General features: G+C 37.7%; 1 protein-coding gene across 1 annotated transcript; it reads right to left on the bottom strand.

Annotated features, from left to right (window-relative positions):
- Positions 1 to 328: 328 nt before the first annotated feature.
- On the bottom strand, positions 329 to 23713 carry lifra (LIF receptor subunit alpha a). The gene is made up of 18 exons (XM_033972288.2): positions 23562 to 23713; positions 11750 to 11907; positions 11536 to 11672; positions 11303 to 11453; positions 10488 to 10763; positions 10281 to 10407; positions 10026 to 10162; positions 9811 to 9953; positions 9043 to 9196; positions 8876 to 8940; positions 7622 to 7853; positions 6621 to 6806; positions 5194 to 5295; positions 4964 to 5110; positions 4730 to 4864; positions 4553 to 4646; positions 4412 to 4478; positions 329 to 4161 (listed from the first exon to the last, which is right to left on the bottom strand). Exons 2-18 carry the CDS (start codon positions 11829 to 11831, stop codon positions 3475 to 3477), a joined length of 2922 nt encoding a protein of 973 aa, XP_033828179.1. The 5' UTR covers positions 11832 to 11907; positions 23562 to 23713; the 3' UTR covers positions 329 to 3474.
- Between the last annotated feature and the right edge of the window lie 134 nt (positions 23714 to 23847).

The following is a 23847-nucleotide window of genomic DNA, read 5'->3' on the forward strand; positions in this document are numbered from 1 at the left end:
GATTTTCCACCTTTAAGGCACCCAAACACTTTACATCAAGAACACACTCACCCATTCACACGCAGACAATGGGGGAAAGGTGGGTTAAGTGTCTTGCATAAGGACACAATGGCAGCATTCATTTGTGGGAGCTGACCCAACATGTGGGTCAGTGGGTCTGACTGCTCTACCATTTGTTTTTTTATGTTGAGAGCAGGATTTGAACTGCCCGCCTTTGGATCATTGGACAAACACTCTACCAACTGAGCTACTGTCACCCATATTTATTTTTTTCTCTTATAATAAAAATGTTAAAATCCATATTAAAAATAATGAATTGCCTCCGAATAATGTTCAGAGAAATATCTTTATTGCAGTAACAGGTAGCAATTTAAAGCTTTCTTCCGGCATGTCACATACAATTCACATCATCATGCACAGTTGTCCAGAGTTAGTGCTTAAAGCTGTGAAGTATAAACAATATGGTAAACGCAGTGTTAAAGCCTCTAATGTTTCCTAACAGTGCATGCAGCAGATCAGCAAAAAATACCAAAGAGGTCAGAGGAAAAGTATGCTAAGCTAAGTATGCTAAGTGGCTCAGAAGGTGGTTGCATTTACAGAAAAAGACATTATTTTTATTAACTTGTGTTGTGATTGATTGATACTCTGGCCTTATCAAATACATAATGCAGCAATGTAATACAGCTGTGACAAGAGCATAGTTTTAACTTTCCAATATCATAACTCTGCATGGGACGATACTGAAATTTTGTGTTGCAATTATCATAGCGAAAATAATTGCGATTAACGATTATATCACAATAACAATCAAAGTTGCTGGCAGTTTAAAAATGTTATCCACATGAATAATTATATTTTAATGTTAATAAGTTCCATGTTTAAACAACTTTTATGTAATTGTACTTTGTACTTGTTTTCACTAATCACAATCTACTAAGAGAACAGTATGGATAAGCAGGGCCCTCAACAGAAATTTGGGGGCCCGGGTCAAGAAGACTCACAAAGACCCTGGGGCCTGGGATAATGGACCCTTTGCCCCTGCGCCCTGTTGACTCCCCTGTGGTTAAATAGCTTTTTTCTGCACATTTAGGTGATATAATGGCGATCATCTTTGTTGGCGATTCTCATGATTACATAAATTATCGTCCCATCCTTTATCATAACTCTAGTACATCTCACAAATTTTTATAAAGACCATTTACATTTAGAGTATCTTGATCTACGTGACAATTCGATCCACTTATTTTTACAATGTTAGTGCTGATATTTATACATAGTGGATTACAAGTTAAATGCATTGGGTAAACTTTAAATTGCCTGAACAGTTCATAGACAAAGACTTGGCAAAAACAAAAAGGGTTGATCCAAATCAACATAAAAGCATAATGTAACACACAGCGTTCATATAGAAATCTCCAAGACAAGGGATTGAAGAAAAACATATCTGTAACTACTAATCCCCATAAACCCAACCAATCCACTGCCATCACTCAAACTCCTCATTTAAAGCTCCTGTATGTAACTTTTCTGATGGAAAATAATGTGCCACCTACTTCTCTTCAATGGGATGTTACAACTTTGGTTAGAATGTTCCACAGTATGCCAGTAAACATCTACCTCCATGAAGAGAAGCAGGTGGAGCTACCGGGCCAAGTTAGAAGTCAGATCTGTGGAGAGGCGAGCCCCACTCATGGTTAAAACTGCATGCTTTCAGGTATGTTTGAGCAATTGATCCCACCAGAAATGTTACATAGTACATCTTTAAATGATTAACGAGCCAGTAATTTACATTGCATTTGTCTTTTTCATAAGATCAGCGTTATAGGAACCATTTGACCAAAAAGGAGATGCATTGTTTCAGTAGTCAACGCTGTGTCCCTGCCAGTCAGTTACCAGTGCAGCTATAGTGTTACTGTCGTCACCTTTAACATCACAGTAGTTTAAAGCTTCTTCGCTGGCAAGAGTCTTCCCAAAACCAATAGAAAATTATTATTTGAATCAGTTAGACCTGTTCACTATGACAACTTGGTGATGACTCATATAAATTGTTTGAAATATCTGAACATAACAGAAATGATTGGTGCAACTGGAATCTAAATATTAAAGAAGGTAAATAGGGGGCTGACCATAGACTGTATAAAGAAGTGAACCAAGTCACCCATAACGTTTGGCTCCAATTAAAAGAAGCTCAGCGAGGCTAGCAGTTATAGGGGCAAATTTGAGGCCAGGTTCGTATTTGGATTTCTGACCACGAGTATCACAGCAACCAAAGAGTCAATCTGGAGCAAAACTGTGGAAGGTAATGTCCCCTACTGTAGTTAGCAATTCTGTCAATCAAACCTGTTGCCAACACTAGCGGGAGTGACCTCGGGGAAAGAAGGCAGCTAATTTGTCTCTTATTAATGTTCATATCTTGATTTAGGGACACAAAAGCAAAATAAAAATACCAAGATCACTTAGAGCGGGTTAATATGAATGTTTTAAGACCAAAATGACGAGCCTGACAGAAGTAATTACAGAGGGAGGGGCAACAGTTTTCTATGATCACTTCCTATTTGGAATGCGGCGGCTAGCGCGTTAGCCATGTCCATTTATATATAGTCTATGGGGCTGATACGTAATTGCACAGATTTTGATTAACACCAAAATGGTCAACATCTGTAAAATATACAACATTCATAATGCTTATTCTCTCTCTTATCACTTTAACAATCTATATAACGTTTTATTTTCAGAAGCTTTTAAGAGGAAGCCATAGAACTGGAAGTAACTGGAAGCATATTGCATAAGGCAAATTAGACAGATTTTCAGTGTATTGTGGGGTAATACTAGACAAAGTGCATATCAGAATTGAACACTGGCCTGAATTTGAAAGAACACAAAAATATAATTATAAAAAAATAAAATATGACGGAAGACAAAATTACAAAACAAAACATTTGAGTTGTAGCTTATTCAACATTGGGCGCTGGGTTCGTCACTCTATTCCAGACACAATTGAGCACCACTTGACTGCAGTAACCAAGACTCATTTTACAAGCCAATGTATCATTCAGTAGCTTATGTCATCTTAAAAATACACAGAATTAAACATAAAAGGTGAAACGGCAAAGGATTTACCCTACTTGCACTCCCTTTTGTCAATCCTACATATTTTGGATACAGTTTCTCTCATTTCCAGTCAGTTTACAAGTGGTAAGAGATGTAGTGACAACAAAACACAGAAGATACATCATAAAAATATAACAGGGACCTTAATACAATTGAATTTCTGCCATAAAACTCATTGTAGTGTTTTCACTGAAATAACACATTTGTTTATATCCTTCGAAGTGCAATCTTAATGAGCTACATTAGTGGGACCTGTTGTTGGAACTGCATGTTGGTAAAGGGAGGTGGGTGTCAGAAACCCTGTGTTCTCCTCTAGCCCAAAACAGGGAGGGAGACAGAGAGGGAGAGAAAAAAATTACAAAATCATGGCTTTGTGGTAGACAACAAGTTAGTGAGCCAAGTTGCTGCAGAGGACTGGTGCTTCTCCTCTGCTAGTTCATCTGAAGATTGATCAGGAAGGAGGAACTGAGTGGAGGCAATAGAAGTAGGAGATCCCAAAGAGGGGGCGAGACTACGACGCTCATCCGCTTCATCGGGAGAGTCCAGCTGCCAGTTGTTTTGAGGTCTGTACCCACCTGATCTGCAAGCTTGTGACTCTGGTAATGAATGAGATTGAGCTAAGCTAGCATTGTCATTTTCAGGTGGAAGCTGCATTTGAGGCCTGTAACCTCCATCTGCCCCCCCACAGCTCTCCGGGACAACTAGGGGCTGGTCGGAGGAGCTTTGTGAATCGGACTGGAAGACCAAAGAAGATCCAGACGTCTGAATACCAGTGTAAGTCACGTCCGTGCGGCCAGAATCCATTGATGATGCAGAGGAAGCAGAGGAGTCTGGGTAACGCGGTCTTATAGGTCGTTCGTCTACCACTTGGTTGTAATAGCGTAATGATGTCGGCTCATCTGTGTCGACTGGTTCATCTCGGATGCCCTGGCCTTCATCATCCTCGTCTTCTTCGGGTATAACCACAAGAACCTCTTTACTGGAGTCCCACTCAGGTTTTTCCACAATATGAACCATACTATGTGGAGAAGGTTTTACATCCAGTGTCCCCTGTAAGGCACATAAAAAACAATACTACTTATCTGTTTGTTACATTGCACCCCTGCATAAAGACAAAGTAAAAGTAGTAAAGTACTGTGCTTAAGTATACATCTTAGGTATATAGGCTATAATAATTGTGTAGTTCCATTTTAGACCTAGTTTAGACCTGGTGGTAGTTCCTGGTGTGAAGACTTTGAGAACCACTGCTTAAAAGATTTTTAGTTTACAAAATTAGCTACAAAAAGAACCCAAAACTTACGTGTGGCGTGGACCAATCACTGGGCACTTTGGGCTCTGGTATAGCTGGATAAAATGCACTTTTTACCCTGAGAAAATACAATTTCAATCAGTAATTTAATAGAACATTTCTAGTCAAACAATATAAAAAAAGACACAATACCATTTCCTTTTCTTGTAGCAGACAAACGTTACAATTATCAGGGCTAACGCTGTGACTCCCAGGGTTGCCAGAATTTCAAAAATCAGCCAATCAGCTATAATATAAATCCAAACAAAACAAGTTAGAAAATCCATAGAATAATATGTACCAACATTAACTTCCATTATATTAATGTACCAGATGATTCTAGTGTGATTGAAGCCGTCCCTCCAGTGTCCTCCCCCGCTGAAGTAAATGCCTTCACAGTAAACTTATAGGAGCCTAGAGGAAAGCCTTTTACTGTATAACTGTTTTCCTGGGTTGATAATGAGGCTGTAGGATGAAAGAAGAGAATTGGAAATAATTTAGGTTTAGAAACAAAAAGCCAATTGATTTTCTGCAAATACGAAAGAGATTAAAATGGACATTTACCAAGTTTTGTGAGTTGGGAGCCATTATTCAAATAAACATTGTATCCAAGGAGAAAACCTCTTCGGTGGGTTGACGGGATTTCGCTCCATGAGATTAGAATATCCGAGTCCTGTTGTTCGGTTGACAGCTGCACAGAACTGGAAGGAGCTGTACAAGAACCAATCAAAATTAGCATTGAAGAAAATCATGGAGAATTATTTGTTGGTTTTCTGATACTGTAATCAACTTACCCAGCTCCCGTGTGTATCCTTCCCATCGCTTTAGTAACTCTGGGGCTTCTGATGAGCAGCTGTAAAGGGAGAAGTAGTATCTCACGCCTGGCTCGAAGGCATCTGAGAGCACAGACAGAACATTATTGTTTATAGGCCTGATAATTACTATACAGACTTATCGTTCAATATATGAAAGCTGGAACAATATATTTCCAATGTCTCCCGCATGTTAGTGCCATTTTAATCTGCATTCTTCTCTTTTAATGTTAATGCTATGATGATTATTTATGTTTTGATTTGTTTGTATTGTGATTTTAAAGTCTCTTATTCTGTAAAGCACTTTCAATTACTTTGTGTTTCAATTGTGGCCAATTATTGCTTCATTTTGTTATTTACATGTTGCAGAGTATGCCACATGCCATGATACTATCCATTTAAAAGTGGTTTACAAGGATTATCTTGCATTGTCATTTTTGTATCAGTGGCATAAAGTAGTGTAGTTATCTTTTATTGCTGTATATCTCTGTACTTCAAAATTTGTTATTGACACCATTAAAAATCACATACAATAACATACAGTGATAAACTGAGTAAAAGCAAAATATTACAAAATTAATATAGATATATACAAGACTTTGCTACAGTAATCTCATCACATAGCATTCATTTTGAAATGGGGGGGGGGGTTGTGAAGGTGCGTGAGCTATTACTCTAAATTCAAATTTAAATATTTGAAATGTCTGCATTTCAAATATTTGGTCAGTTTAATCCAGATTTGACCCTTTTTGTTTAGAACTAATGTATCAAAAATTTAATCCTACTTTAACCTTAACTGAGACCTACTGAGCACCGTCTTAGACCTGGTTTAGATCTGGTGGTACTAGGAATGCCAAATATTTCTGTTTGTGGTACTTATGAGGTGTGAAAAGTTTGAGAACCACTGTCTTATTACAGTATTTTCTAATCTGTGTTATAATGTTGTTTCCTCATCATAAACAGACCTGGAGTTGTGTTTTGTTTCATTCACACATGTTTAACACACAAACCCTGCACATTTAGGCTGAGTTCTTCTCTTAAATAGAAAACACTGTGTTCTACCTTGTGATGTCATGTGATAATAAAGGAAGTGCTCCACTATGTTTTTAAACTGCATACAACATTTGGATGATTTCAGCCCTATTGTCAACCTCCACTGAACTAAAGGTAAAAGGAGCTGTTAACTTGAAAACTACGGCTTCATGACACCACAAGATGGAACAGAGCATTTTGAGCTTTGGAGATGTAGACAGACTAATAATAAACTCAGTTACTCAAATATGTGTGAATGAAACAAAACACAACTCCAAGTATGTTAAAGTCCTTTTCGAGTAATATGGGACTTTTAAAAACATAAATCATATAATAACTATTCTATAATGTTCTATGAGACATTACATAGATCTTACCTGATTTGATGGACACATTGGTGATTTCTTCTCCCACTTTGATCCACTCTACAGGGCAGTCACGCTGGCACGAGGCCTCATACCACTCCACAATGTAACCACAGCTACTGTTGGCATCGCTCTGCCAGGACAGAGGAAACGCCCCCTCTCTGAAATCTACTTTGGTGATAGCCTCTGAATCCAGATCTGTAACAACAAAGATGTTTAATGTTATTTAGCAGAAATCAATTGGTTGGGTTCATGTGAGATTGCAAACTTGAAGAATCCCGACAGTAAATTCCACCACAGAATCTCTTCAGCTCCATTTTAAACTGTTTAACTGACTGCAGATCAGGTTGACCTGGTTTATGGCATAGACTGTATAAATAAAATGGACTGGGAGAGTGTGATGTCACCCATAGCGTTCGGTTCCAGTCAAATGAAGCTCATGGAGGCTACAGTTATAGGGGTGAATTTGGAGCAGAGTTCCATACTTGGAATTCTGACCGAGAGTATCAAAGAGCCAATCTGAAGCGAGGCTTGTTGAGCCTGTCAGCAACAGTCGATTAAGCTTATTTAGATGTGATTGTTGTCAGTTAAAGGATTTTAAGACATAAGATTATTATGGCAAGCTTGTGGAGCCAATTCCTTAAAATATAATAAAGATTTACTTGAATTCTAAAACTGAAGAGAGATAAACCTGAGGAAATGGTCATCTGTAATCTAATCTATAGGTGTGTGACTATGTGTCAACGATCAATTTTAGTAAAAGTAAAAGTAAAAAAAAAAAAAAAAAAAGATAATAATGATAATATTATTATTATGATTATCGTCATCATTATTAAAACAAAATAAAATAATAAGGTGAACATTTGTGGACCATACGTTTGGATATTTCTTGTAGAAACAGTGAATCTCCCATAAGCCCCTGTCCTCCATTTGAAATTATGAAACAATAAAATTATACAACATGAACAAAACCATTCGCTTTTTGCCTAAATCTTTATTCTTGTTTTCCATACCGTTCACATGGAGAGGCAGGCCTAAACTTTCAGGTGGTGAGAGCCCAGCTGGATTCTTGGCGACAACACTTGCGATCACTTTGGTGTTGTTGATGCTAATGCCCGAGAGGTTGACGGGCATCGCAAACGTCTCCGGGGAAACGATTTGTGTGTGCCGGGTGATGTCATCAGGGCTCCACAGAGTCACCTCATAACTGACGATGGGACCATGGCTCTTTCTTGGTTCATATGGCTGTGCAAACAAATTACAGTAATTTAGAAATATGACACAGTTTAAAATCTCGTTAATCATTTCTTATTTTGTGTGTATATATTGTGTATAAAGATTTTCAAATATTTAAATGGTAAATGGTCACATACAAAGGCTTTACATCAAGGAACCACTCACCCGTTCACACAGATTCATACATGAGTGTACGCAGACACTGGGGAGAGGTGGGTTAAGTGCCTTGCTCAAGGACACAACAACAGTATTAATCTGTGTGGGTCTGTGGATTTGACCGCTCAACCAATGATGTTTATGTCAAGGGCGGGATTCGAACCACAGATCAGTGGACAAACACTCTACTATTAAATGGGGCGACAGTAGCTCAGTTTGTACACAAGTATGTTTAGTACGTTTTTGTTAATTCAATACTATTTAAAAGGTACACTGTGTAACCTTTGTGGAGCATCTGCCAAGAGCTCATCTCCATGGAAATGTTTCCATGCTGTTTCACTGAGATACACAGGAAATTCGATTCCATCAATCTGTGGAATCTGTGCTGTAGAAGTCTCTGTACAACTTTTTGCAATATTCTCTTCTTACTTCACTGCTGTAAAACTGAGATTACTGAAATGTAAATATGCTACGAAGGTACTATATTTTTATAATTTAAGTTAAAATGCAGGCTTATTTTATTTTCACTGGGGATTTAGTTGATCAAAACCTATTGTACTAATTTCTTTAAGCTACTGATATGTAAAAATGTATTTAAACTTTATTGTTTGATAACTCTATTATTCCGCTGGTCAGCTTCATGTCTAATGAAAATAATTTCCCCTTATGGATGAATAAACCCAATTCTGATTATTGTTTTGCCTGGGATGTTCAACAGTGTAGCATAAAAATGAGCTTTTTCTATGGATACAAGCAAGTGGCACCACCTGGCCAAGTTACAGGTCGAGATAAACACTCCACCAACTGAGCTACTGCTGCCCATTCTAACGTCATATCAATGTGTCTATCGAGGAAAAAATATTATGAACAATTACCTTCCATAATATCTGTCCAGTGGTGTCACCGTTCATCCACATCCACACATCAGGAGCACTTGGAACTATACAGAAACAAAATTATAAGAGAATAATATTACAAGAACAAATCCAATTTTATGTGTAAAAAAAAGAAGTAAAATGGAAAAGCTATAACACACACTTACTTTCACTATCAGTTTGGAAGGAAATGGTTTTGCTCCAGTTTCCCCACCTCCAGAAATTCTGCTGAGCTCCACAGCGGACTTTAACGCTGTACTCTTCATAAGGATACAAGTCCAAGAGAGTAGCAGACCGCAAACCAACACCAGAGAAGGTACGCTAAAGAGACACAATAGTGACTATGTATGGATGTGTGGATGGCTTTTAAGAGGGCCCATATTACACTGTTTTCTGATCTACGTTATAACACTGTTTCCTCATCACAAACATATCTGGAGTTGTGTTTTATTTCATTCCCACATGTTTCACACAAACCCTGCATAGTTAGGCTGTGTTCTTCCCTCAAACTGAAAACACTCTGTTCCACCTTATGGTGTCATGTGGGAATACAGGAAGAGCTCCACTGTGTTTTCAAACTCCATACATCTTCACTAGAATCATTCGGATCATTTCAGTCCTGAAATTGCCAGTCTCTACTAAACTAAAGATAAAAGGTAGGTGTTAACTTGAAAACTACCACTGTATACACAGAGCAACAAAGCACAACTCCAGGTATGTTTTTGAGGATATAACAACATTATAACATGGCTTTGTGTAATATAGGACCTTTAATGTCTGTACAATATAAAGGGCAAGTAATTTATCTCTGCGTTATAAATGTAAAAGGTCACTCATTATGGACACTAGAACAGCTGCAAACGGGTTAACAAACAAACGGGTTGACTTAGTTATTGAAACGTCTGTCAACATGCTCACAGGCCCTGTCACCTCACCTTCGTTTTGTCATCGCTGGACATGAGCTCCACTTGACAAACAAGAGGGAGCGAAACATAGTGATTGAGTTTCCACTGCCATGTCACCGTTGCATTACGAGCATTGGCCACAGTGCTGAGTTCTTCTGGTGGCAGTGGGACAACTGGGCAGAGATAATAGAAGTTAAAAGTGTCTCTAAAACAAACAGTATTGATGTGAGAGATGGAACCTGTACCTCTGGAGCGGACATCAGCTATGTCGGTCAGACTGTATTCTCCCAGAGGGTTCCAGCCCAACAGTTTCCAGTTTTCCTCCCAACGTGGGAAGCTACACTGCTTTCGGTTCTGCTCCAAGTGGACCACTGAACAGTTTCTGCAATAACAAATATTTATGTTTAAAAAGTATTCCAAACGTTTTTGGTTTGTTCATTTTAGTTCCTAGTGTTTACAATGTATGTATATTAATATCTCGCTAGTGTTAAGCTCCATACCTCCCATTGATGGAGTAGCGAGTTTGCCGTCTGCCAAGCAGCTGTGTTTTTCGTGGCTCAGTCCAGTGACAAACAGCAGAAGTCAAATCATGAGTTTCACAAATAAAGTCAGTGAAAAGGGGAGGATCTGAGAAATAAAACATTATAAATCAAATTATGATGTTTGATCTTTATAAATATAGGTTTTAATAAATGTCATCATCTTACATCCAACAAAGATCACAGCCCCATAGAGTTCAGCCTCAGTCTTTCCTTTGCAGTAGGCGTTGTGTCCATAGGAGCGGGAGGGCTTTAGGTTGTAGACAGTGGCAGCATAGGTACGTCTGCTCAGACGAGTCACATTAATCGATTCTGAGATAAAGTGGAAACTGTCAAATGACTTGCCCTCTCCGATTATACAACAGAAGGTAATGTTGGACCCTGCAGGCACAGTCTTGTCCTGGGGATAAGCCTGCATTCTCTCATCGGTGGGACTATCATTTCCTGAAAATAAAAGACACTGTTTCATTAGTGTTTAGTAATGACAGACTAACAGAATCACTAAAACGCACACATACACAACATGGATACTATAGATACCCATGGTAATAATAACAATAATCAACCTTTTGTGTCATTAATACATACAAACCAAACTTAAACTTGGAGCATCTCCTGTTTTTCTTTTAAATTACAAAATATGTTGTCATTTCCCCTGAAATAGTAAAAGAAAAATTCAAATCTGTCAACTGGACCAAAAGTTTTAGGAAGGAAGACGTTTTGCTGCTCATCCAAACCGCTTCTTCAGTTGTCTTTCGTAAACCCGGAAGCAGTGCCCTGATTGACCCCCGGAAATGAAGAAGCGGCTTGGATGAGCAGCAAAACATCTTCACTCCTACAACTTTCTGTCCAGTTGACAGATTTGAATTTTTCTTTTACTATGGATCATACTTGGACAACTGAGGGATTGTCTGCATTTAATATTATAAAAGTTAATCTTTCGTAAACCCGGAATTGATTTGTTGGTTTTGTGTAAGTCTTACCCTGAAGTATCTGTGTACTGCTCCAATCACTGGTCAGCTGACCACTTCTGGACCGGACCCTGAAGGACAGTGAGGTGCACTCCAGGGGCTCGGCCGATGTCCAAAGGAACTTGGATTGACCACTGGCCTCTGCAGCTACAGTGACAGTTTCCTGTTGATACGAAGCAAATCAGAAGGTAAAGGAAGAGACAGGGACATAAAGTAGCTGAGACAACAGCCAGACATGCCCTCACATAGAAAACTGTATCATTGAGTTCAGTTCGTAGAATCAGGAGGTCAAAGGTCGTTGCTTCACCTCCAACCCAGGAAATGGAGACTTGCTGAGTTTTCAAGTTTTCAGACAGACTCACTTGCTGGGGTATGGGAATGACTGAAAAGTTAAGTAAAGTTAGAAATATTTTTGTTTTCCACTTTCCCAAAGCAGAAAACATATAATCGGATTCTTACCATCTTTTGCCCAAGAGGAAAGGCTCATGAAAACAATGAGAAGCCAAGTGAACTTTAAGAGCTGCATTGCGTTTAGCGTCATAATTTGTTGATTCCAATGCTTCTTTTTTACTCCAACATCAGAAGAGGCATTGTAAGAGGCCGGTCAAACTGACGCCCTGTGGGAAAAGAGAAAAAAATATTAGTAAAAGCAGAGATGGCAGAGAAATATACAAGTAATTTCCCTTGCGAATCGATATGGTTAATATAAAAGTAACTGCAGCAGTGCCTTCAGAAATGGAGTCGTGCTCTAAACAGATACAAACATGAATGGGTCCTGCAAGTGCATAGAAGCATAGAATATAAGGCAAACACATCCTTCATTCTGCAAACAAAAGTCCTGTCTAAAATGTTTTTTTAGTAGCGCTACTTGGCAAACCTTGAGGCTTATTGCACAACCTCTCACCACCATAGTATACAAAGGACACAGAGTCTCAGTGCCAAAACATTATTTTTTGTTAGATCGGTTTTAGAATATCATGATAACAGACTTTAAAGTTTTATATATTTTCAGTGTAAATATAGATGATAAATAAAAATACAGCAACTAATTTACCCCAATGACATAATAAACACAATACAATGTAAACCACAAAACTATTCTAAATGTATATATTGTAAATATTGTAAGAAAAAAAAAAAAAAAAAAAAAAAAATCACGAGCTGCCATGAATAAACAGCAGAATGAAACTTAAGTACTTTGCATCTGTAATGAGTCAAGTCATTAATTCAACCTTTTACAGCTTAAATCTGATCATATAGCCAAAGATAACCAAAAATATCCCAGTACTGGAAAGAAAAAGTACATATGATATACAAGTTTGTGATAGGCCTAGTCCGATATCCTGTCTAAATTGTGTTGTGAAAGTTTATCACTAGAGAAAGCCGTTCTGATGCACAAAGGCTCAAAATGCAACAGCAACACTGACCCAATGCTATACTTTTTTTTGCTGGTGATAAACAGGTTCTTAAGGACGTGTTGTGGCAGGCCTTGGAGTTTCATTATCTAGACTTGAAAAACAAAAAGTCTGATACCATTCCATTCATTTACAGCCAACGCAAGAGCCAATCAAGTGCTCACAAACAACAGCCAATTTTAGAAAAGAGAAAAGCCACAGCGTCCTGTGAAGAAATCCTCTGTAAACAAGTGTGCTGGAGCAGGGATGATGCAGTGACCAATCGGATTTATGCTCAAAATACAGACCAGAGTTTACAAAAAAGAAGAGAGAAAAAAAAAAAAAAAATATATATATATATATATATATATATATATATATATATATATATATATATATGGCAAATTTGGAGCTGAATTCAGACCGCGAGTATCATAGCAAAACCAAAGTGCCAATCCAGCGCCAGGCTGCTAAAACTAACGCCCCTTCCCGCACGCTCCTCTGGTTTAGCCAGGAGCGGAAGCTTAGCAATGCTGTCAATCAAACCTGTTGCTAATGCTAGCAGGACCAAAAACACCAGGATCACGTAGAGCGGAGTCGACGGAGCTGGAGGTGCACTCACGCTCACTTCCTATTTGGCAGCTAGCAGAATAGCTATGTCCATTTATATATACAGTCTATGAGGGACCACAGAGACTCTCTTTTTCATGACAGCCCTGTTCAAATACAATACAAACAATAATCAAACAAAATAAATAAGTATACAAGTACATTTAAAACATTAAAAACAGATGCAGGCATGTATAAAAGTTTGTTACCAGATTACGAAATAGCGATTGTGGCACCAAAGTATCCAGTTTACCTTGACCTTGAAATGTATTCCATTTTTGGGAAGCAAAACAGCCAAAAGTCTTTTTTCCTATCTCAGTTTTGGTGCGGCTGGTCCTTAGTCTTTTACTCTCATGTGAATATTTTTGTTCAAAATGACTATATTGTTAAAATAAAAATTATTTCCCCATGTCATTATGGTCTTGAAATCTGTAGTATTAAGCTTTTTCCTTTGTGTTGAAATAGAGACTCAGTGTTGTGACAAGAACTAGATTTTGCCACACTGATGATCTGCATGCACAAACGCAGAAACCCTTCATATCTCTGTGCAAATAAACCGTTTTGGATTTGTTTTTCTTGTGGTGAGTCCAACAAGTTCGTACAAGTGCCACGCTCATAAAGGCACTTATGACTAAACAAACTGCCCCACACCACCCTCCAGGTTCGTTTATGGGAATGGGCCATCACACCCACCTCCTTAACGAGTCATGTCTCAATACTCAAAATGTAATTGAGCAAACAAACCGGTTGGAGTTGAGTATTAAGTCGGCGAACCTGATCTTCTCGATTTATGTGGCATTGCTGTGGAAACCATTAGCTTATTAAATGACTATAAAAGACTGGTTTGAATGACAGAAGTAATTATTCATTTTGATGTATTACATAGGACAATACACGTTCGATCCGTTTAACTGTATAAATGTTTACTTGTGCTTCTGCTGGAAGACTCCAGGCTGGATGCCCATAGTGTTGCAACCTGAGTGGGAAATGAGGCTTAGCCAAGGCCAGGATCAGGAAAGGATCAAACCAACTACATAGAACTATTGATTCTAAAGCCTTACATCTGAATCAGAGGTTTTAACTGTTATTTATACAGTTATTGTGTTTCTGTTTGAGGGGTTAGTATATGGAACAACCTGGATGAGAAATTTAAAAGGTCTATTAGAAGACTTTAAGAAAAACAGATTTTTTTGAAAACTAAATCTGGAATGATCCATGCATTCAGTTTTTTAAATCCCTATTCACCTTATTCCTTAAGTTACCGTGGGCGCCGCCATCATCATTCAGGTTATTCATTTTTAGTCTGTTTACTACTATCTCCAAAGCTCAAACGCTCTGTTTCGCTTTGTGATATCATGAAGTTTTCAAATTAACAATGACATATGGGTTGTATTATTTTGCATGGGGCTGTTGATCTTGATAGTAAATAAGTTCTATAGGCGACTACAGAGATGTTTTAAAGCCTCCCAGACAATCGGTGCAGTCTTGACATGTTGCTCACATCAACACAGAACATTTTACACTAATCAAACTACTTTATATCAGATTTTAGCAGCAAAAAACTTTTCCCAAATTCTCCATTGAAATGAATGGGCTTACAGCTTAACTGGAAGTGTCACCACAAAGAGGCATTTAGAGGGAAAAGTGGTCGGGGCTGAATAAGGTCAACAATAAGTCCAATGATGCAGGACTGTGTTTGCTGTTGCTAGCTTTTCTTGAAATTCTATGTGTTATTGTTCAGTTGGGTTAGGCATCACAAGGACATTTGACTTCAGCCCAAACCCTCTTAGTCATGTCATCATCAATTTTAATAGTTTCTTTATAGATAATTTCATTTCATACAATTTGTGGAGTTGGATGTCACTTATTGTCTGTATTTCATATTTAAAGGGCTATTTTCTGATCTGTGTTATACCGGGAGTTGTGATTTGTTTCATTCACATGTTTAACACCCAAACATGTGGTTGAGTTAGTCTTTAAAATAGAAAACACTGTTCCACCTTGTGATGTCATGTGGTAATACAGGAACACTGTGTGCTTTTTTAACTGCATACACCTTCACTAGAATCATTTGGACAATTTCAGCAATGGACTTGAAAGGGTTACTCAGACATCTATTTTATGAGGAGGTAACATCACAATAACATGACTTAAAGCTCACAAGAGTCATTTTTACATGACATAGAAGCTTTAGGCAGTCTTTTAGAACAGTGCAGTGAGGTCAAAGTGAGATTTTGTTATACCAATATCTAGTCCATGCTCTTTTTACACTATGGGGGGGTCGCCATGGTCTATTGCAGGGCTGTCCAAACTACGGCCCCGGGGCCAAACGTGGCCCTCAGATCAATTTTTCTTGGCCCTCGCGCCTCCTCCTAAATTGGCCCAATTGATCAGGAAGTATTTTTTACTACAAACTGAAGAGATTTTACCTCTATAACCTGAACAACATCGCATTGCACTGTGACACAGACCTAAAAATAATCTTCCAAGTCTTATTTACGGTACAATGGCTCTGTCAAACTTGTTTTAAATGCACCTTTTGACTTGCTGTATTGACACTGGTTTGTGGCCCTCTGCTTCAAATATGTTTCAGTATTCGGCCCTCGGTGAAAAAAGTTTGGACACCACTGGTCTATTGTGTTAATGAGAAACAACTACAACTACTACTACTATCTTTATATCTGGAGTCAGGTTTGCCACCATCTTGCTACCATGGAAACGTTATTACTTTGCTTGGAATGTTCCACAGATGGCAATAAATGTTGGCTATGAATGTTGCATTTATTCAAAACACAAGTGGTTAAATCGCTAAAAACAAACATTGGAAAAAGAGGCATCTTACGGTCTCGGGCACCTCTCTCCACAAACATGAACGTGGAGTGGTGGTCAGGCCTGTCACAATAATTACTATATCAACTTCTTTTTCAATATTTAATAGAACAAACAATACTTTTTCTGGCTCAGTGAAGATTGTTTGTACCTTTTCTTTGCACTAGCAGGGATTTTTTTTTTTTTTTTTGGAGTAGTATTAAGCCCATTTGAGCAGTAGTTTGAAAAATAATTCTCATCTATGACACTTTACAGATACTAGAACCAACTACTGTACTGTTTAATTGTTCACTTTATGAATTCCTCATATTTTTATCAATATAGTCAGTGGTAGAAATTGGTTTCGATTGGTTATCGAGATATTTTTCTGCAGCAATGTATTGTACTTCAAATGTTATTGTGACAGGGCTAGTGGTGGTAAGGGTGGATTTCGATTTTATCATTTGTTCGATTTTATCATTCATTCATGGAAACTTATTATCTTTATATTGCTCTGAAGATGCACCTGTCACTCACTAAGATACTTACTGAAGCTGATCAATAAGAGTAGAGGGTGGGGAAAAGTGCCTGGGTCTATGCCAAAGACTGCATATAACTGCACACAGCTAACACGCTAGCCGACATGTTCCAAATAGGAAGTGATCATGGGCTCTATCGACTCTGGCTCTATTTCACTTTACAATGGAAAACTGTGGCCCCTCTCTCTGTAACTGCTGCTGTCGGACTTTTCATTTTGGTCTTAGAATGTTCGTATTAACAAGCTCTACATGATCATGGTATTTTTATTTTGTTATTGTGCCTGTAAATCAAGGGTACTTAAATATGTTTGCTTCAGTAGATTTTGTCATGTGATCAAGTAAAAGTACAGATACAGAGGTAAAAACTTACTCAAGTAAAAGTGAGCACTTCATACACTACTGCTTCAGTGTAAATCATTGTAAAAATCGGAAAGAAATAGATTTGGTTCTTTAAAAAAAAAAAACAAGATCCAGTTCCAATCGTTCACGCGAAGGAACCGCTGAAAAGAGCCGGCTCGTTCACGAAGGTCACATGACTAGTTTGACTGCTTACTATGCCAGAACAGAGAGTGGTTTCTTTGTGCTCTTGACCTTGGAGCTGCATCACTTTCCATTGAAATTCCGAGGCATGGCGCAACATAAATACAGCTGTGTGGAAACGGGCCTTTACACACTGGGGGCGCCAAAATAGTTTGAACACCGCATGAAAGCAGCAATGAAGGCACACATATACTTTAGTGTGCCCGGAACTCAGGCAAGACTTTCAATTAGAGCACTATACTTAAGCTAGTGTCCTTTAACCATGTGAACCCTGAAAAAAAAAAAAAAGACGAAAAAAAAACGCAGTGCACTTAATGGAGAGCGGGAAAAACAGCCTTGAGTTCTGGGAAGCATAACCAAGAAACTGATAGCTTTAAATGCGCACGCGAACACACAAATCAATACTGCTGTATGCTCAATACTTAGCTCCATGGGTTTTGTCTTTCTGCAAATAGACAGGACTAGAAATGAGAACACCTTTAGAGTTAATATGGACTGCAAATGTGTCAGGGAAATGCAGATAACAAGTTTGGGAAATGGAACAAATTTCATAAAGTTGGATTAAACATTTGGATAACAAGGTTTAGCTTTGCACTTGAATGAATTCAGTTTAAAAAGACAAAATTGACTCTTGTGAGCGTTAAGCTGTGTTATAATGTTGTTGCCTACTCAAAAACATACCTGGAGTTGTTTTTTTTTTATTCACACATGTTTGAGTCAAATCCTGCATTGTTAGCTAGTCTACATCTCCAAAGCTCAAAATATTTCATTCCACCTTGTGATGTCATGAAGCGGTAGTTTTCAAGTTTTCAGTTACCTTTTACCATTAGTTCAGTAGAGATTGGCAGTTCCAGGACTGAACTGATTCTAGTGAAGGTGTCTGTATTACCACATGACATCACAAGGTGGTACAGAGCATTTTCTGTTTGAGAGAAGAACTCAATGTGCAGGGTTTGTGTGTTAAACATGGTTTGTGTGAATGAAACAAAACACATCTCTGGGTATGTTTTTGATGAGGAAACAACATTATAACCTAGATCAGAAAATAGTAATATGGGCCCTTTAAAATAGTGTTATCCAAAGTTGTCAGCTGCTTTCTTCAGAAATGAACACAAATGATCCAAATTAATTTAATGAAAACGCATCAATGGTTGGTCCCTTACAGAAATAGAAACGCTACTCAAGGCACATCTCGTCATGGTCTAAAATCTAGAAATGTCTCATTCTCATAGTGAAAGTAAGACTCATCTGAAGTTATGCAATACTCCTTTATCTACACAACATTTTTTAACTTTGCCCTAACTCCTTGACCAAAACACATTCAAACTCAGCATTTTTAACCAAAGAAAGGATTTAGACAAACTTAAAGCATGGTTTCGGACTCACAGGAGCCACAGGCCTATTTTAAAATGGGCCGTAGTGACTCGTAACGAGGGATGCACTTTCCACACTGGACTTTGCTTCAGCTTTCTCCAAATCTCAATGGGGTCATTCAACAGAGGAAGTCCAGAGCATGAGACAAGGCTGGAAAATGCACGAGAACATAGTTGAGCAATGCTAATCAAAACATGGTCAAAATAAGTCTATAAAGGGAGTAAATTGTTATATTTGTTACTAATGTTTTTTGAAATGTTGTGAAATGCTCTGTAATGGCAAAATGTATTAGGTAATGGTAAAATATTGGAGTTTATATCATAATCCAAATGAACTGTTGCATTCTTTGGTACAGGGCCTAATGGATTTCACAGGCGACCATGTGGAAAAAAATCAGCTGAAAATGGTGAACTACTTTCTACTTTTGAGTCTGCACTTAGGCCCGTCTCCATAACACATTTTGAACTTCGATATACTGCTCAAACGTGGAGTGTTTAGAGGTAAAAGTGGGCGAGGCCGAATAAGGTCAATAGACGATAAATGATAATACTGAAATGAATTTATGCCACTGACACAACAACCCAAGATCTAAATCTACAATACCGTTAAAAATCATGAGCTGCAATAAATAAACAGCAGAATGAAACACTTTAGAAGTTATCTGTAATGCGTCAAAAAGAAGTTTTTCATTCAACCTTTTATGGCTTTAATCTTATCATATAGCCAAAAAAGTAACCTAAATTTCCCAGTAGCGCAAAGAAAATGTACACATGACAAAGATTGACCCCAAAAAACACTGTATAAAACATTATTAAGTTTTCATCTATATAATTCAAACAAATGAGATCATCAATATTTATCGCATATAATAATATATTATAGGCTTACTTCTGGCTTGACAGTAGGGTCTTTTTTTGGTTAGATTTTTCAGGCCCCAAGACTTTTTTTGGCAACTACCATGTGCAATTACAGGATAATTAGCCTAGTCAAATTTAAAAGGTCCTATATTACCGGTATATAAAATTTACTGTGTGAGGTTTTAGCCAATTATGTATAACACAGATCAGAATATAGACTAATATGGGGCCTTTAAACGGCTTTATCAGAATGCATGTGAACCCAGGAACTACAATTAAGGTGTTGCAGTTTGAACTTCGAATTGATCTGAATTCAGTGAGTTTCTCTGAGTTTTCTATGAATGTAACATAGTGAGTCATGGCTAGGAAGAAAACCAATGCGGAGGTGGCAACAACCGCATATGTGCAACGCCTTAAACCATAACACCACAATTCAAGGCATGTCTTGATAATACATTTTGAACTGCGATATATTGATGAAGTAAATATAGAAGATAAACAATACTACTGAAACCAAAACATAAACCAAAAATATCCCCAAAAAGTTTTCTAAATGTACAATATTGTTAAAAATATGAGCTACAATAATACATAACGGAATGCAACATAATTCAAACTTCTACAGCTCAAATCTCATTGTAGATGGTCTCTTCTAGATCATTGTTCAATTCAATTCAATCTTTATTAACAGTACAGAATATCTGGTTCATAGTGAACAGTACAAAAAAATTAATAAAAATACATTGCATGTTGAACAGCTATTTAAATATGGAACTTAATATTAAAGCATTGTTTTGTTTTTTTTAATTATTGTATTTATTATTATTATTATTATTATTATTAGACCCAGAACCTCTTCTTAGTATTAAAATGTACATTATTCATATCCAGAACATGTTTAAACTGTCAGCAACTTTAATAACTATCATGATATAATCGTTAATCGCAATTACTTTGTCCATGATAATCCTTACACCAAATTTCAATATTTCTTATTTATACAATGCTTTTTCCATAACTAGCTTGATGTACCTTCATAGTCCTTATAAAACACTTTTGTACTTTTCACGGCAGCCTTTGGGAATTGTCAAGGCCAGTTCTTGAGACGACTTGTTTCCGGTTTAAGCCATAGTAACACTGTCATTTATCCGTCAACATTGAAGGAAGTCTAAAACAAGCATACACTGGCTCCTCTATGCCACCGCTGTGTGGGTGACATTTTAAAATACGAGCTACATTTGGAGCTTATTAGATTTGACCTTTAGTGTGACCCAAAAGTCAACCGGATGCAGCCAAACTATGTTAAACGTGAACAAATTTGTGTGTGTGTTCCTGCTTGTGTGTGTATGCACGTGCGTATACACGTGTGTGTGCGTGTGTGTGTTCCTGCTTGTGTGTGTGTGTGTGAGAGAATGACCTCAGCTAGGAGTGGACTTCAGTTCTAAGAGAGAAGAATTTCAGAGTTCAAATAGGCTGTTGCTTGTGTTTCCTTCCTTCCTCTCTTCATGTATGAATCCAAATGAACTGGTTAAAGGAAGTGGCAAAAATAGTTCCCTAATATGCCAAAGTAAACAATACGTCAACCAGCTTGTGGAAAAATTATTCTGATCTGGATTTATATCTTCAGGGACAAAAGGGATTGGAATTGCCAGCTATAAAAAAGGAACAAGTGTGTCTAAGACAAACAGTTACACTCATAATTGTAAAAGAAACAGGGACGCCGATACACAGATACAGTGGTGGAAGGTAACAAAGTACAAGTAGTAAAGTACGGTTCTTAAGTAACAAAATTAAGTACTTTCATATAAATCGAACAAAACTCGATAATTTGAGCTGATATCAACTAATAGAAATTACATAACTAATACCAAGTTGAACCTTTCCAAAATCTTGATCTGCATCAGAACTAGCACAAGGCCACATGATAATATTACAGAAACAGCACTTATTTCGTGTGGAAAACAAATTATTAATTATTATCATCAAGCATTTTGCAAAAAAAAAAAAAAAAAAATTGTTTGAAATTTTAGCATGTGACAACACTAAAAACAAACACCTTAGTAAGGATAAATGAATTTAGGGCAGTGGCCTCAAGTCCCAAAATGGAGGACTGCGAGAAGATGAAGGTCACAAGACGATTTGAAAACATCTGTTTTTAAAGTATGGCATTGCATTTAATATATTTTAATTAAAACTAACAATGAGATTAGGTCAAATCAAACTCAAATCCAAATACCCAGAGATAGACTGATATGACCGTTGGTCGATATATTGGGCCGATATTTACACTTTCTAGCGTATTGGATATCGGCCTTATCTTCACCAGAGGGTGAGATTTCATTTGGGCTCACCAACTGCCTAAAAACATGTATAGAGCTTCATTTGAACGTTTAACTATCCAGAGGACACTGTACAAAATGTGACTACACTGCTCTCTTATCCAATTTGTAATGAAACAGGGTTGTGGGTGAATATGTAATAAAATTTTATTAAATACTTAGGGGGAAATAATCTAAATTGGCCCTGCATATAAACCCACAAATATCTGTAGAGAATATCGACTGTGGATTTCTCTGGATTCTAAACAATCTGTATCGGCATTGACCATGAAAAAACATATCGATCGATCTCTGTAATTACATTTATTTTTTATCTTTATTTTTACAGGGAGCCCAGTGAGAACTTTCAGAGTCCCCTTTTCATGGGTGCCCTGTTCAAACACAGAAATATACAAGCAAAAAAACAAATAAGTACACAGGTCCATTTAAAACATTAAAAACAGGAGCAGGTGTGATTATAAATGTTCATCACCAGATCATTAAAGTACATTAGTGGCACCAAAGTATCCAGTTTGCTTGTCCTTGAAATATATTCCATTTTTAAGAAGCAAAACAGCCAAAAGCTCCTTTTCCCATCTCAGTTCAGGTGCAGCCAGTCCTTAGACTTATACAATAATGAGATCTTGTATCAAATGTTCCTGTATCAAAGTTGAACAAAAAACTGAGATATTCTGAACACGTTTTGCCACTTGTTATTACTGGTGCCATAATAAACTTTTTTCCATATTGGGGGTCAGGGGCTGTTGTAGAGTCATTTTGTGACTGTGTGTGTCCTAGTCCTAATACATAGCAGAATGAAACTCTGAGTACAATTTGTTATTTATTCTACCTTCTACAGCTCAAATCTCATCATAGAACAGAACAATAACAAAATGTTCTCCATTAGAAAAGAAAAAGTCCTCACAGCTATAGTCCTAGCCTGAAAAGGTTCTGAATCCTTAATTTATGCAGTTCTGTATGACAAATTCAAAGACAAAGCAGAATACTATGACAAAAGCCAAGTCCACTAAATATGTCATGTTCTTAAGAAGTACACACCTAAAAACACACACACGCCCTAACGATTTTGGATGTGCTTTGGACAAATTAATGGCCCTTATATTTAAACCAGTGCTGGTATTTTCACATTATATAGATATACAACATAAACTATCCATATGATCATGGCTAGTTTCACTATAAATAACGATAATGAGATGCATATCCAGATAGACAATCAAATGGGACAGTTTTTGTTTTTTTATCCACTGATCTGAAGGTTGGCGGTTCAAATCCCGTTCTAGACATAAACATAATTGGCAAAGCAGTCAAACCCAGTGACCCACAGGTTGGCGGTGCGATTCCAGCTCCCACAGATAAGTCCTGTTGTTGTGTCCTTGGGCATGACACTAAACCCACCTTGCCCCTCCAGTGTCTGCGTACACTGGTGAATGAATGCGTGTGGGAATGGGTCAAAATGAATAAAAATAGCCACATTTGGCACAATGGCCTGATGTACGGAAGCCTAATTGCCAAACAGTTATGTCTGATTTCTAGCTGTGTACACTTGATTAGCATTAGCAAAAGAACAACACACACAGCGAGACCGATATCTGGCGTATTATTTAACTATATCAATCCAGTGACGAAGGAGATGACTCATCGCATTTCAAAATATAAATTTTAAGCACAAACTGACAGAAAATTCAATATATTTAGGAACACTCAGCCTCCCACGCACGCACGCAAGCCATTGACAATTTGGGAAACGTTGCTATTCTAACGACGCACTGGATTTTACGCGGAAAATATATGGATTATTCAGATCTTACCTCTTTAGATGGGAGATAGTAAAGGTCGTTCGCCTCCTTGTCGTGTTTTTTTTTTATCCCTCGCTGCTGTTTTTCAGTCGTGTTGTCTTCTAAAGCCCCTGTTCAGCTCTTCGCCTGTGCACTAAGAGGTTACACCATTCCCAATGAATCCCTAGAAGGCGGGGCTTACTGGAACTGGAGCGCGAGGGATTTGATTGACACCTGTTCGGACCAATGGGAACGCTGTATCACACGGGACAGGGCGTTGGTCAGATCCGAGCATACGACTGGACAACGGTATTTGACT

The sequence above is a fragment of the Periophthalmus magnuspinnatus genome, chromosome 9, assembly GCF_009829125.3.
Source record: "Periophthalmus magnuspinnatus isolate fPerMag1 chromosome 9, fPerMag1.2.pri, whole genome shotgun sequence".
Lineage (NCBI taxonomy): Eukaryota > Metazoa > Chordata > Actinopteri > Gobiiformes > Gobiidae > Periophthalmus > Periophthalmus magnuspinnatus.

Coding starts and splice junctions, on each gene's coding strand:
- lifra (XM_033972288.2), bottom strand. CDS start 11,831: ATGACGCTAAACGCAATGCAGCTCTTAAAGTTCACTTGGCTTCTCATT. Junction 11,454..11,535: donor TCAATGATACAGTTTTCTAT/GTGAGGGCATGT, acceptor TCGTATCAACAG/GAAACTGTCACTGTAGCTGC. Junction 4,162..4,411: donor GTGATTGGTCCACGCCACAC/GTAAGTTTTGGG, acceptor TGTGCCTTACAG/GGGACACTGGATGTAAAACC.